At 39.4% G+C, this 15,586-nt stretch overlaps 1 protein-coding gene across 1 annotated transcript in view; it reads left to right on the forward strand.

Moving 5' to 3' along the window:
• Positions 1-15,586, forward strand: part of LOC109039134 (uncharacterized) — a 196,025-nt gene that overhangs the window by 51,549 nt on the left and 128,890 nt on the right. The window contains 1 exon segment of the mRNA XM_072300755.1: positions 3,684-3,882. Coding sequence (XP_072156856.1) covers positions 3,684-3,882 — 199 coding nt within the window.

Consider the following 15,586-nt stretch of genomic DNA (forward strand, 5'->3'; position numbering starts at 1 on the left):
AATTGGCCAGAAATAGTGGTTCCTCAATGCAAAATGTAATCGACATGTAATCTGGAATTTAGTATTATACTGATACTCGCCCGCATCAATGGGTGTTCAAACATATCCGGATTTCCTCAGATTATGAAATGAATTTTCTCGGTAATTCATAAAATGTGTTCCCCCTACGGAATTTTAGTCTCAACTGAACCTGAACCATTAAGAGCCGCTTTTTCGACTCATTTTTAAAAACTACGAATAAACTGAGTTGAGAGTAGTGTAGAATCCATGATCGTAAATTTTCTCTGTTTGAGCATTTTGAATTCATTTGAATTTATTTTCGTAATTTTGAATGTGCAAATAGTCGTCAAAGGTTGTCCGTGACACTGAGTCTTATAGAAAAGTGAAACTTTCAACTTCTTCTTTCAATGCAAACTCAAAACCACTCGGTGTGTTTCTGTGCGGATGTGTCTTTGGTATCCCCTCCTAGGAAGGTGATTTGGCTGATTAGGTGGAAGCGCTGAAATTGGTGGTCCCATATGAAAGGTGGTCTCATATTGGTTCCATATTGGTGGTCACAAATTAAGTCGAGTTTAACCATACACGTCTGTGAACTTCATACTTTAAAAAGGGAAAATATTCATACTTTTTCTAAACAATAAATAGTTTGCCAAAAAAATGTGGCAGTTTTGAAGTTTGATACGGTAAGCATAGTCATACCTACGGCCACTCAAATGAGAGCTCAAAAATTGAGAATTTACAGTCACTTCCTCTATCATGTATAAATAATCCTGTTATCTTGAAACCCTGTGCTTTCTGTAAATGAAACTGAGCTCCCCGTAGAGCCAACTGCTTAAAAGGAATTGAATTTTAATAAGGCTCCGTCTGCATTTCATGTGTATTAAAGGTGCCAACATACCTCCAGCATGCCCTTCTTCCCGAATCTGTACGGTTTGCCATTTATTCAGACCAAATTCAACAAAAACGCCAATTAAATTCCGGGCGATATATCACACGTCGCGGTTAATCCTAGAGAATTTCACCTTTCGGTCGGCTCATTTGCAAAATACAATCGGAAGGAATGAAAAAGGAAACTCGTGCCGGCCAATTTTGCATAATGCGTCAATTATACAAACCGACGATGAATCATTGATCCTAATCTCTCCTCTCCACCGCACGACAAAGGAACTAAATCAATGATGCTAATTTTGAAATGCTGACCCATTTATCCTCCGCGAGGTTCAATGACCCTGCGTGGGCTGGACCCTTTAAACCTAAACTATGACTCAAATTCGTACTATAACGAGTGAGAAGTTATCCTCGAAACTGGAATGCATATTGTCTATGCCATGCTGCCTTGCTAAGGAAAAACGCCGTATGAACCTTCAGGCGTTGCCAAGTTTTCTCCGATGAAAACCGAATTCACTGAGTAAATTGTGAATTTTATATGCTAAAATTTTCGAACAATTTTGTACGCAATCTAATCTAAAATATCTGAAAATTTCAAGGAAAAATAGGCATGAATGTTGCTAAAAATACAATTTTACACTGGGAAAAATAGTCTCTTTGATCCGGAGTCCAGACTTTTAAAAAATACGACAAGAAAAAATGCTCTTGATTCAATCGGATTTTCCCTTGAATCAAGAGCTTAATTTAAGCTGATTTCTTTTTTGTTCAAGCAAATATCCAATTGAATCAAGAGTATTTTTTCTTGTCGAATCTTTCAAGAGTCTGGACTCCGGATCCAAGAGACTTTTTTTCCCAGTGTAAAACATGTATTTTTGGCAACACTCATGCATATTTTTCCTTGAAATTTTTAGATATTTAGTTTAAATTGCGTATAAAATCGTCCGAAAATTTTAGAATATCCGCTTCAGTTAAGAGGCTGGGCTCTCGCAATTCAAGGGAAAATCCAATGGAATCAAAAGTATTTTTTTCTTGTCGAATTTTTTAAGAGTCTGGACTTTGGAGTCAAGAGACTTTTTTTCCAATGTATCAAAGGAAATTTGGCAACTCTCGAATGCTCATACGGCGTTCTTCCTTAGCCCGGCAGTATGGGTCCCTTTTGTTCCGCCTAACCTCATCCAGAGGTCAAGTACATCTGCAGTGTATGAATATGTAATCTGTTATCCGAGATAATCTTTGATTGTGGCAATAATTCCACAAACAAAGTATCGTACGAGCGCTGCGCAGGCAGGAGCGCCCGATATCGGCTCATGCACCGCTATCGTTCGTACACATCGGCCCAACGAAACCGCACCGAGGAGCTTTTCTTCTTCTCCAGCAATTCCACGTATTCTCATCGATCCTGAAAAAACTAATCAGAGAATTATGCGCTTCGCGGTCAATACACCTACCGGTCTTGAACTCCCGAGTCGTAAAACCAGTTCTCAACAGTTGATGAAGCACCTTAGATATAGAAATTTTGCAGTATTTACTCTCCATTTGTACGCATCCACATTCCACCCATTCCGGTTACTTTAATTTCCTTTTGGAGCATAATCGGTTGTAGGTTTGTGTATCTAACGGTGCTAATTCAGCGAATATGACGGAGGTCTGAATGAATTTAGGAGATTGAGACCGTAACCTTTCAATGAAGAATTTGCACGCAGCTTTTTTATGACTTCATCAAAGAGTGCCCAAAGCGCTGATTTCGCCGTATTTTTTATGATTTTTCTCTGCATGGGAAATAAATTGAAAAGTGCGAAAATGCACCGTCAAGTGACGTCATCAGGCGGCATTTTCTATTTACGCACTCAGTTTTCTCAGTAGTTTCCACTTAAACACGAAATGCACCAAGTCTCAGACACCTGCAAATTCTCATTGGAGCTTCAAAACTCTTTATGACATGATGAGTCGCCCGGAGAACAATTTCTGTAATCCCTCTTTTTTCTCTGCGCAGTCTAACGTGCAAAACATTTTTCAATATTCTGTAAAGTTTTTGATAATGCCTGGGACTGCTTAAAAAAGAGCATAAAAGATCTGTTACAGGGTCATTTCTTGTGATATCATCCAATGTTGATTGCCCAATCGACTTGAAAACCCTTAACAGAAAATCATGTGGACTATTGAGGGGTAGTTTTGGGTTTTCTAAAGCAGATGGTAAAAGAAAGTGCCTTCAATTTATAAAGTTTGCAAAAACCCGCTATTCATAGTCTTACACTTAATTGGAATTTCTTGCCTCACATAATGCAGCTATAACCGAACGATATTGGCGGTGAAATTCCCAAACCACGTGCCCCAGGTTGTGACATCGCAGACTTCTAGTATAGTCTTCCTTGATTTTGTCAGCGGGAAACTATGCAACGTCGTTCCTTTTAAATTGAAAAATACACTGAGAAAGTTTTAAGGTGTGGCATTGATTCTCTCGTAGATATTTGTTAATTAAACATTATTTTTTTTTTTAGAAAAATGATCGATATCTCTCCTTGAAATTTCAGGAAAGGTAGATAAAATTGCGAATAAAAACCTCCGATGGAAAAATCTCACAAATTTCCCAGAAAAGTCATGTTTTACAAGAAGAAATATGGCGACGTCCTAATATTTATACAGCGTTCTACCTCAGCACGCTAGACTTGCCGTGTAATTTTGGGGCCCTTACCCCAACATTCGCGTCTATGTTGGTCTGGGTTTCGCACAATTGTTTTGCGTTTCTGTGTGATGCACTATCCGATGTTTAATGCATGAACTCTTCTCTGTTTCAGGTGAGAGGACAGGGGGGTGTCGGTTATGGAATCAAAGGGCGGGAGGTGTTCTTCTTGAACCTGGAGGATGGATTCTTCGGGTGCCAAGTGAACGAGTCCACGCAGGTCCTCCAGCTCTTCGAGCTATCGAAACTCTGCGATGGCAAACGGGACTGCTTTCGCGGCACCGACGAACTCGCCAAAGAACTTAAATGCACAAGTAAGAACATTTTTTTATATTTTCCCTTACAAGCATTATTCATCTTACTTTTTAGACGATTTCCCCTGCATCAACTCTATCCACTCGTCCGTATTCCTTGTGTGCAACAGACCATTCTACCATGCGGCGGAAAAACGCCGCATAAACATTCGATAGTTGCCAAATTTCCTTCGATAAAGTGTTCATTTTTAAGGAAAGTTATGAATATTTTTCTTTGAAATTTTTGGGAGCCTTAGGTAAAATCGTGAACAAAATTATCTGAAAAATTGGAAGAAAAATACTCATAAGTTTACCAGGAAATGTGTGTTTTATCAAAGGAAATTTGGGAACGCCTGAAGGTTCATACGGCGCTTTTCCTCAGCTCAGCAGTATTTGAGAATAATTTCTTCAGAACGGAGTCATCATCCTCTCCGGATTTTATACTCAAAGATAAAATACTTTACGGACTGTACACTAGGCTTCAAGAGGTATGGACTATGGACGAGTGAAGCAGGCATTTCATTCGGGTTCAATGTTTCCTTATGAGCAACAACACTTACCTCAGTTTAATGATTACCGGTGTATGCCGCACTATGTACTTCGCTACCAAGGCAGTTTGCCAAACGGGGTCTTGTTTGCTGCACATGAATATCATACGTCTTTTCGTTCGTTTACATCAGGCAGTTCAGTAGCGATCCCTGCAGAGTATTTTTACATTGTAGGACCAAAAAATTAATATGGGATGACTAAAATAGTTTTGTTCTGGTTATGTGGTCCTCAAAACAAAATTAACGGAGAAATCTTTAAAGCTCCTCTCGATTTACAAGTTTCTAAAGTTTTTTAAAAAAAAATTGTGTCTATAGACCAGAGACCAGATAAGTATAGCGCACTCATTTTTAAGTCACAGTCTATCCACCCGTGGACCATGTGATTTTTCTCTTTATGAAGAAATCTCCACTAAATTAGCTATCTGACATGGTCCGACGTAGAGAAAAACGTCACATGCATGTTTTATCTTCAAGAGCTTACATACATATAGAAAACAATCCACACAATAAGAAGTTTTGAAACAATTCCCGAACGAGTTATTAACGAAGTCTTTTAAATGCAGATATCAAACGTAAGTTCAATTATACAAATGACGTCGTTTGTATTTTTGTCATTTAACCAATGCTAACACAAAACACTCATATCGTTCAGGAGTTGATTTTCAGACTTCCCGTTGTGTGATTTGTTTTCTTTGCAGAATTCTGAAGAGGAATCACGTAGCGTTGTGCTTTAATTTATACCTTGTCTTGAAGCCCATTACTTATGGGAATGATGATTTATTTTAACCATTCTCCAGAGAATGTCCTCAGCATTTATCGATCATTTGAGAGTTATCGATATCGCTCGGTTATATCACAATTTCACACTATCCGTATCAACACAGGATCTTAATAGTAACGTCACGTGTGAAGCGGTCCTACGGGATTTCCGACCCTTCGGTCTGGAGCAATGATTACTTGCGGTTTCCGCCATCTGATTTAAGGGAGTTCACAACTATATCATTTTCACATCATGGTTTAGTGGCCGTTTAGCTCGAGTAAAAACTTTGGGAGAGGGAGGAGCGCGGTGGAGGGGAGTGAATATTTTATTATACGGTGTGTCGCTTCATCGGCGAATAAGCGCGCGAGACCGTGAAACCGTTCGTGGCTAGGGCCCTAATGGCTTAATCGCAAGCTTTGTCCCAACGGTTTACGCCATGATGTGAGCCGAGATAGCTGAAAATACTGGATTCTATTTCCGGACGAATACGTATACACTGCTTACAACAAAAACCAAAATCAGCGAACATTGTAATACAATGTCTGAAAGGTAGTAGCACTGAATATATTGGTATTTGGAGTGTAGCCAAGTGCTAGAAATAATGTAAAATTTTCATTAAAAAACTTACATTTTATTAACAAAATTAGACCGAAGCTTTTCGAAGCAAACGCTTCATCGTCAGGATCACAAAATCGACATCACAAAGGTCATAATTTAATATCAAATAAGGTAACAGATTTCATTGATGGTAAAAATTGTGTGACCCTGACGATGAAGCGTTTGCTTCGAAAAGCTTTGGTCTAAGTTTGTTAATAAAATGTAAGTTTTTTAAAGAAAATCTTACATTATTTCTCGCACTCGGCTACTCTCCAAATACCAATACAACAAAACATAATAAAAAAAATTACTTAAATTGCAGACAACTTTTTAAGGTCCCCATATATTTTACTTCATCTTATTTCTTTGACGCATTCACCCAAAAACTACGACGGGAAAGCTACCCTTAGTCTTTTCGTATGAAAACTCATCAAATGAGGAGATATAAGTACTTCATGTACGCCGACTTGCTGAATTGGATAAAATAACAGAATAGTTGTAGAGTGTCAGGAATAAAAAAGTCTTTTCAATATTTATCCTGAAAAAGTCCTGAAATTCGTCGTTTTCAGCCTAACTCAGCTCTCGTCTCTGAGCATACTTTGTGGAAAAAATGAACCTTCCCGGAAACTAGCAGTATATGTAGGGATGAATTTGGCAAAAATGTTATACAAGTAGCTTTCACTGTTAGCCTCTGAAATTGCTTTGACAAATTATTGAAGGCAACCAATCAGAGGGAGCGTGAATCAAAGAATGCAGAACATAATATTATTCTGTTAATGCTTTGCCTAAAACAAAATTAACACGGTTTAACTGCTGCGAGCAACTATTAGTGCCTCCAAGTCGCTCACATTGCCTACTCTGATAATATTATTCTGTTAATGCTTTGCCTAAAACAAAATTAACACGGCTAAACTGCTGCGAGCAACTATTAGTGCTTCCAAGCTGCTCACATTGCCTACTCTGATTATTGAAGGCGAACTGGACCGATGGCGAGCGAAACACCGCCGCTCAGTCGGATCTGTCCGTTTATCCTTCGTTAAGACGAATAAACATCCGCGTTCGAAACATTTTCATCAACTTTAAACGCACCTCTGACACCCTAAATAAGAAGGAGGATGTTCCCCGTCAATTTTGAGAGGAAGCATCAAATTATTCATTGAACTTCAACTGGATGTCTAAGAATCAAATGGTCCCAAGCTAGCGAACTTCATTACTGCGGCTTGATGTCACTTAGCAGTCGGTATTGACAGGTTATCCGTGACTGAATCAATTGCAGTTGTGCAAAGCTATTGGTATTCCAGCCGCTCTTCGCGACAGTGTTCGATACGTGTATGCCGTTGTTACACTGATAGGAGTCGAGTTTACGGAGTTCCCATGTTGGACGTCTCTTCGCCTGCATTCAGTCGTCACTTTGCGTTGCCGCAATGGCGCTTTAAACCCATCGATTTTGTTCTCTCGAAATCGCTCGGGGGAGAGGAATTTCACGGAGTTTCATACTAAAAAATAAAACATTATCCTCTATAACAAACATGTAAAATACTTTAGTTTCTTCGTTACTTAGGCGATAAAAATACTTGCTTCGGATCGCATCCTCAAGACTCAACTTTTTGTTTATAATTGCACAAAACTCTTCTGGAGTGACATACCTTCATAAAAGTGCCCAATGGAGAATTTGCATGCAATTTTTTATTGCTTCATCTAAAAGTGCTTAAAGAGCTGATTTCATAGTATTTTTTATAATTTTTTTCTTACACGGAAAATAGTGTAAAAATAGATTTAAGAGTGAGAAAATTCACTGCCTAGTGACGTCATCTGGCGGTATTTTCCATTTAAGCACACGTATTTTAGCAAATTAGATCATTTTGTCGTATCCTCTCCAATAATTATTGTTCAATTGATGAACCAAGGGTATCCTCGTGTTCGGTTCACTCAGTAGTTTCCGCACTTGAACACGAAATTCATCAAATTTCAGACACCTGCAAATTCTCTATCAACTCCCGAATCTTAAGTCCGATTAATGACTGTGGCAGAAGTGGGTGTAGCCTCGATATTTTGATAGTGATTCCGACTTGGTCCGCAAAACTATTATGCAAATTTTCACAACGCCCTCACCGACAACAGCGCGAGTCGTCTGTTCTTCGGACAGGACCCCGCGAACAGTTCCAGTCTCCCTCTAACCTAAAGACCCAGGACCCGAGGGGGCTTCGGCGATGACTGACGGAGTAAGAATGGTCCAGGAATGGGGTCAGGTGACCCCTAACCCGCGCGCCTCTTCAAGGGCCACTTACGGGCCGCCGTATTCAAGTTTGAGGCGTAATCGGCACTCTATTAAGCCAGTTAGCTGTATATACTTAGCACAAGTCCGTAATGGAAAAGATGCCAGATCGGTGCATTATAACCGTGTTTGCCGATTGTTCTGAAGAGAACAAGAACCGCTTCAGCACGGCCGGTCAACTACGCACGATTGGACTTATTTCTGCCAAACGGAACTATGTGCATTAAGACATGAGCCCCGAGACCCATAAGAATATGTGCATAACAGGGTTCACGTCATAATGCACATAGTTCCGTTTGATATAAATACATCCGATTGACCCTGGACCGCGTTTCCAAATGACAGGCATGTTCAATTAAGAGCGAGATTAGATTGGCTGAGGTTCGTTTGAACTTGGTGCAGGAGCCCATACGCGTTATAGTAATAGTGCAATGTAGCTTCAACTTTGAGCCCTCTAAAATACATTGATATGTCTTTGATCTCGGGGTCAGGGTCTTTGAATCCTAAGATAATGCTTCACATCCCCATCTGGGATACGTAATGCAATTAAGTCTTGGAGTTAATTGTTTGACATTTTGAATGCATCTTAAGGATGCTTGGAAAATTTTGTGAGACTATTTTGTCTTCAGAGATCATTAAGGATCCGTCTTGAATTTTCGAACCGCGAAATTCAGAAACTTCAATTCTCGCTTAATCTTGAGACCAGCCACGAGGTAGAATTTTAAGACATTTTGGAGGTATAAAAAATGTCTAATCGGAATTCCGAATTTTTTTTTTTAAAAAAAAAACGTTGATTTTTTAAGAATGGCACGTAATGGTCTAAAGCTCTATCAGGTATCCCTCATAATGTTACTTTCCAGAAAAATGAACATAACTCCGTCCCAAGACCAAACATTAACTCAAGCAATTCAATGTATTAAAAAATCTACGACCCTGCTAAGTCTATCCGAAATTTTGCTGGTTTTTTTGTACAGTCATTGTAAAAATACAGTCTGCGAGTGCACATTTTTCAAATTGAAATGTACTTATGTTCTTTTGTCCGGAAAACGACCATACCGACGGTGAAACTACAAAACCGCGTAGCTCAGTTTGCGAACTGTCAAATCATCCATCAATACTCGCTCTACTGTAATCGTTAAATTTTGGTTGAAATCGTAAAAATTTGGCATGACTCGCCATTGCCCTTTCATTGAAGAACACTCAATGAAAATTCGGGCCCTTCGATTGAGCAAAAATACTGAAAATTGCCAAAACCGTGGTTTCGTAGGTCTGTAGTCATTATATAATTCTTCACCTCTCCTTTTTTCACCAAGGTCCATTTAGACATCTGAGCAACCCATTCAAACTTACTATCCAGCAGTGCATTATTCGAAAAAAGCTGAATTATTCAGTCCAGTTAATTGGGAGTTGACTGCTCGAGGCATACCTGCATCTCGATTATCGAATCACTATCGAATCCTCGATCGATAGATAGCGTTGCCAAGATACGGATTTATCGACCAAGTTCACTCGATATAATCGACCCGCTGCTTCTGCGATGAGCGCACTCGCGTGTGCAGTAACTCACGTCGCTCCTTTCTCTCCAGCGCTTGAGTGTAATTTATAAAGTCTCCGTATTTTTATTACGGTTTTTCCTCGGTCGGAAGTAAGCTCCGATACGTGTGGCAATGACCAAGTAAAAAAGTCGGCAAGTTTCGCGTCGCGTAGTAACGTGCCTTCACGATACGTTGCCTCGAGGAATGCTACTCCAAGCTCTCGCACATCGGATATAATGATCCGATCGTGGTTGAAGTGATCGAGTTATTATGTATACAGGCATAGAGAAAAAAAGGGGGTGTTTGCATCTGGAGGATTGTTCACCCCGTGACGTAGGTCGGTACAGCATGGCCAGCAAAATCCGGAATTCGCAATATCCACCGTCCGTTTGAAAAACGGACCATAACGTCCGATTTGTCTGCTTAAATCAACTCATAATATAATTTCAAACACTTTATATGGAATGACTTTTTTCCATAAACTACACCATTCTCGATAAATTCGATGATAAAAGTCGTCCGTACCGACCTGCGTCATCAAAATAATCCAAGATGCCCGAAATGCGAACATCGGCTCCTTTTTTTCCTCAATGGTACGTAGGATTGTAATCGTTGTCGTTCCTGAGACAACTCCTTTTTTGGGGGATTAGGGATGGTTTCCATTGTGATTGAGGAAGGTTTAGACCTTTGAATGTATATGATAATAATGACAGTTTTTTCTAGCCTCTGGTAAAATTCAACAGTATAACTCTAGAAATAGATTCTTTAAGTGATTACGATAATTGCCGCCACAAAAAATACAACCTCGGAAGAAAAGATATTGTGGGTTTTGTAAATGTTAAGGTTGGCCCTTTCCTCCTTTAAAGCTTGTCACAATCTTAGAGTTTCTTCTTTTGTATTTAGTAAATTTTGCAATGGCAAATCATTACAAATCTTTGCAAGGATTCATTTACAATCTTAAATATCTTCAGTAATATTTTTCCCTGCATTATAAAATCATAAGAGTAACGCTTAACGCATAACGCTTAAAGCGCGAAGCTTCAGGGGGCGCAGCCCCTTAGTTTTCTAATTCTTTACTGAATATTGTAACGAATAACACTTTTCATTTAAGAAAAAAAATACATTAAACAAAATCGGAAAGTTGGAGGTACAAGTTCTCAAGGCTCTTCTGTTTGTGAAGAAAAATGAACCTATTAAAAATCAGGAGGTTATCATGAAAATCTATAGAGCGCTTTCATATATTTCATAATTTAACCATAAATTTATTCCATCCTGTAAATTTATATTGCACTCACTCCACGAGCCGGCTATCGCTCGGCGTAATGTATGCAAAAAATTCAATTTAAATAACCGTAAATTTTACCCCTCGGGTCTGTAAGTTTTCTGGATGAACCCATCCGCTCTCATCCCAAGGGACGAGAATAATTATTAGATTCAAAGACCACCACAATGTGCCATGACGTCGATTGGCCGACAAAAACGCGTAACTACACCCAGAGACGAGCCCGGAAGATCATCGAGTTACAAACGACAGGGCTCATTACGAAGTGTACTTACGTCCTTTTGTCATAGAGGCAACGATGAGACTCGATTGACAAGTTCGGTCTTTCTTGAAGCACATGCAGGAAGATTCTATACTCCGAACGGAACGGCTGACAGATGAGGTAATTGCATACTGTTCTGGTGGAGCCCCATGATCCCCACTCCTCCACATATCGTCGCTCTTTTGAAAGAAGGGCGTATCTCAATTTCCACGTGAGCCTTGAAAAGCATAAAGTTGTATGGAGAACAGGGCTCACGTGAAAATTGAGATTCGCCTTCATGTCGAAGGGGCGACGATATACTCATTTCACTTAAGCCCACAATTTACAATGCACGATCTGGCTATTTGGCCGACAGCCAAGGAAGACGCCCCATGCCCGAACAACTGGGACTCAACTGTTGTCTGATCTGACGTGAAAACCCGGCACAATCTTGATTGAAGGGCGATCGCCGGAGAAAATTTTAGCCTCTAATAATATAATCCTAATTTATAACGAGCATTGAAGAGTTTAGAGTCCGAAAGTCGAAAGCAAATGCGCAATTGCGTGGTTTTCCGAGAGGAAAATAGGTCGATATAAAGTTTGAGAGGAGGGCTCCACGTTACTGGAACCACTAAATTCACATCTGCATCGAGTCTTGATAATTCTGCAAATTCTTGATGGAGGGATTGAGGAAGTTACTGGTTACCAAGTTCATGCGATCAACTGCGTTTGAACCATAAACTAAGGTTGATAAGGGCAAATGCCTTCAAATAATTAAGTGCTATATTCAGTCTAAATTTATCAAAATTTGCAATTACGGTCAATTCCACTCGTAAACCAATTAGGACGTTTGATTGTGAGCCCCTTCATTTTAAAGGATACACAGTGGGAATTACATATTATTTCAATGCCTCCGAATGTATTGCAAATGCACTCTTGAATTACAATTGAAAACTCGTGTCACGATATACCAATATCGAGAGAAAAAAACTGAACATTGAACGTATTTTTCCGTCTCGATAGTCAAGTTTAAAGAACCCAATTGGGTGCCCATGACTGACAACTGTGGTATTCCATGTGCACCGACGCACTGGAAAAAGGTCTCTCCGGACCACTGTCTAGACTCTGAAAGAATTAGACCAGAAGAAATACTCTTTATTCAATCGGATTTTTGCTCAAAAGGAATCCAATTAATTTTTGCGAATCAAAAGGAAAACCGCTTAGATTAAGAGGCTTTTGGTTTCGATTCAAGCTAAAATCCGATCGAAGCAAGAGTATTTTTTCCTCGTCAAATTTTTAAGAGTCTGGACTTGTAAAAGTTCAGTCTCGACTGTTGAAATTGGATTAATCCGGGTTTAAACCCAGAATCTAAGAGATAAGATCCGATTTGACAATATAACGGGGGCCTGGGAGACAGTGTACCCCGGTCGCGGGGCTTGGCCCAGCGGGGGGAGGGGGGGGAGGGCGCAGAGCGTGAGTCATCCGCGTGTGTGATTATGGCTCTTCGCCCTCCCTCAAGTCTCGCTTCCACCTTCTATCCTCGTCGCGCATTCGTAATCGTGCACACCCCCCCCCCCCCCCCCAAGCACAGGATGTACCATTAACGGTTCCGATCTCCTGTCATCGACTCTTCAACGTAGGAAACTGTGCTTTTTGGCGTTCAACGGGCCCTCAGACCTGCTATCCGAGAAGTCCGCTAGAGTACCTTTGAAGAGAGTGTAAACTGGAGAATGAGACTTGCGGATTTATTTCTGATTGGCTCGCCTTTAAAAAACTTCGATTATATGAGCCGAATGGTTTTGTGCGCGCTTATGGTGCAGAGGATTGGACTTAATTTTGCAACTAAGAAGAAAAATTCAATGGCTCATCAGTAAAAACACTTAGGCGCATAGGGAAAAACTAATGGTAAATATTTGATTCTAAACTAGCCAGAAATTTTGTTGTTCTAATTGCAAATGTAGTCCAATTGAGCCCAAATTCTCAATTCGCAAAATTAGAAAATTGTAAAATTTGTCAATATCATGTTTCCATTTCTGTCTTAGTAAAAGTAACGGACATGCGTATTAACAATTGCCTAGCCTCGCTGTAAATAGCTTTGAGAAAAAATACTCTACGGTCGGTTGCTAAATTCCCGACGAGCATCTTGATGAAACCTAGTCGTCAAACGGTTTTATAACTGCGAATCATTTTCGCCTCCAAACCGCACAGATTTAATTAACGAATTTGGACTTTTTATCCTTTTTTATTAGGCAATTAAACCTTGACCGTTGAGAATGCTTTGAGTTGTGGAGCAGAAAACCCGTTCATCTCTATCCTAAGGTTAAGGTGACCGCCACCCGTGTAATCTAATACCTCTCTTTTCCGAGGACCAAGTACCCGGAGGAATTCATGTTCGGCAGGGCCGTAAAGTGCCGAAACTTGATTGAACGGAGTGATTTCGAATTTCTCCTTGCATTCTTCGGAAAGAAAATTTCGCAATGAAAAGTATTAGTTTAATTTACGATGATGCTACCTTGACATTTTTATCACTGAGGAATCACTGAGCTAAGCCAACAAAAATCGAAGTGAAAGAAATTCAATCTTGAATCCGAATTTCTTTCACGTAGAGATCATTCAGATTACGTTTGACTGTTGAGCGAGCTACAGGTGGCTGGAGTTGAAAGAAGCCCCAACGACGCTGTTACAAAATTTGGGACGTGAATTAAGTCGTCCGGGAGAGGTGTTGAATGCAAATTGGTGTCATTAAATTTTATGAGCAATTCCAGAGTATCTTTTTCTCAGCGTGTATTTCACGTGAAAGAAAGAAATGAATAAACGGTGAAATATCATGACAAATTGACACAAAACAATTAAATTGATGATGTTACCTCATACTTGATTGTTATTGTTGAATACGTGTAAAATACTATCCTATAATTGAAAAAAAAAATTATAATGACCTCACAATTCTTCACAATGTATGGGAAGAGAGAGGAATAATGGCCGAGTTTGAACTAATTGACTTCCTCTCAAAAAATTATAATATTCTGACATATTTCTTCGAGCATATCATGAGTAAAATATCCTGCTTACTGCATGTCTGCAGTATGAATTGACTTATTATATAGAACTGAAACAATGAATGTACAGATGTGACGTATGGAGGACAGAGGGTTTCTCGTGTTTTTATTTATTACAAAAAAGTAAGCATAATAATAAATAAATAAATAAAATCAATGCTTACATGCATGTCTAACAAAAAATTAGGATACTTGCATTTATGTAGAACTCGGCTTGAAAAGATTTTAAAGCGCGAGATAGTCAATCACAGTGCGGAGAAGCACATGAGTTTTTCTTGTTTACTTTCCTAATCGCGCGTTAAAGTCTCTCGGTTAAAAAATTTGCAATTATGGTTTTTTTTCGTGCGTCTCCGCTGCGGTTTTCTCAAAAAATTGAAAATTGAGCGTTCCCCTAACAAGATTACCCTACCTGTAATTTTACATTGACCTTGACAGATGCAAACGGCGCTCCGAATACCAGTGCACCAAATAGAAATGAAGCAAAACAGTTCTTCTTCCCTAAAAAAATAATAATTTAAAAGTTTACCCACACATTTTAAGACCCATGCAGAAATGCATAGATTCATTTTCCAGGCTCTTCTCCTATTGGCGCTTAAAGTTAGTTTTATTATGCCACCCATCGCCTTCTAAATCATTATGCGTCCGTGCAAACTGCTCGGTAAACGAACTTCGAGAAACAGTTATAAGTGCAGTTGGGAGAGATGCTTCACTTTGTAATTACGGGGAGAAAATTCAAGAAGTAATGAAGTAATGAGCATTTATCTGGTCGCGAGGATCTCTGTGTCTTAAAGCGGTGGCGTTGCAAACAGGTTGCCAAAGCTTTGCGATCACGAGGATATAGAATAATCCTTGTGATCGCAAACTTCAAATTGGCACAGCTCTAGTTTGGTTCGAAACTTATGGACGTTTTAAGCGCCAAAATATGTGTAAAACAGTGCTTCAACAGCAGTGCTAACATCTTAATTTTGCATTTTTTGGCACCAAGAGTCTTTGTCCGGACAAAGAGTAAGTTTGAGAAGTTCCCTAAGGGTTATGTCATGGAAGTCCGCAAACATCAATTGAAGCCACTTGACTTACGTGGTAATGAAAACGGCAGTAAATACAGATAATTTTTAAACATTTTTAAAATAGATAAAGAGAAACATAGAACGGTATCAGGATATACTGAGTCACGGCCTCTTTATTTATGCTTCTTGGCGGTTATCCGAGACAATAACTGTGCAGCGCAAGAAAAACCAAAACGCCTTCAATTTTTCAAACGCAACACGGACATCCTTGGAGTAGTAATAGTTGTATCAGGATACACTGAGTCACGGCTTCTTTGATAATGCTTCTTGACGGTTATTTTAAACATCACACACTAATTTATCAGGACTTTTTTTTATAAGTTCAACCTATCTAAAATAATAATGGCTTTTGAATAATGGC

The sequence above is a fragment of the Bemisia tabaci genome, chromosome 5 (assembly GCF_918797505.1).
Source record: "Bemisia tabaci chromosome 5, PGI_BMITA_v3".
Lineage (NCBI taxonomy): Eukaryota > Metazoa > Arthropoda > Insecta > Hemiptera > Aleyrodidae > Bemisia > Bemisia tabaci.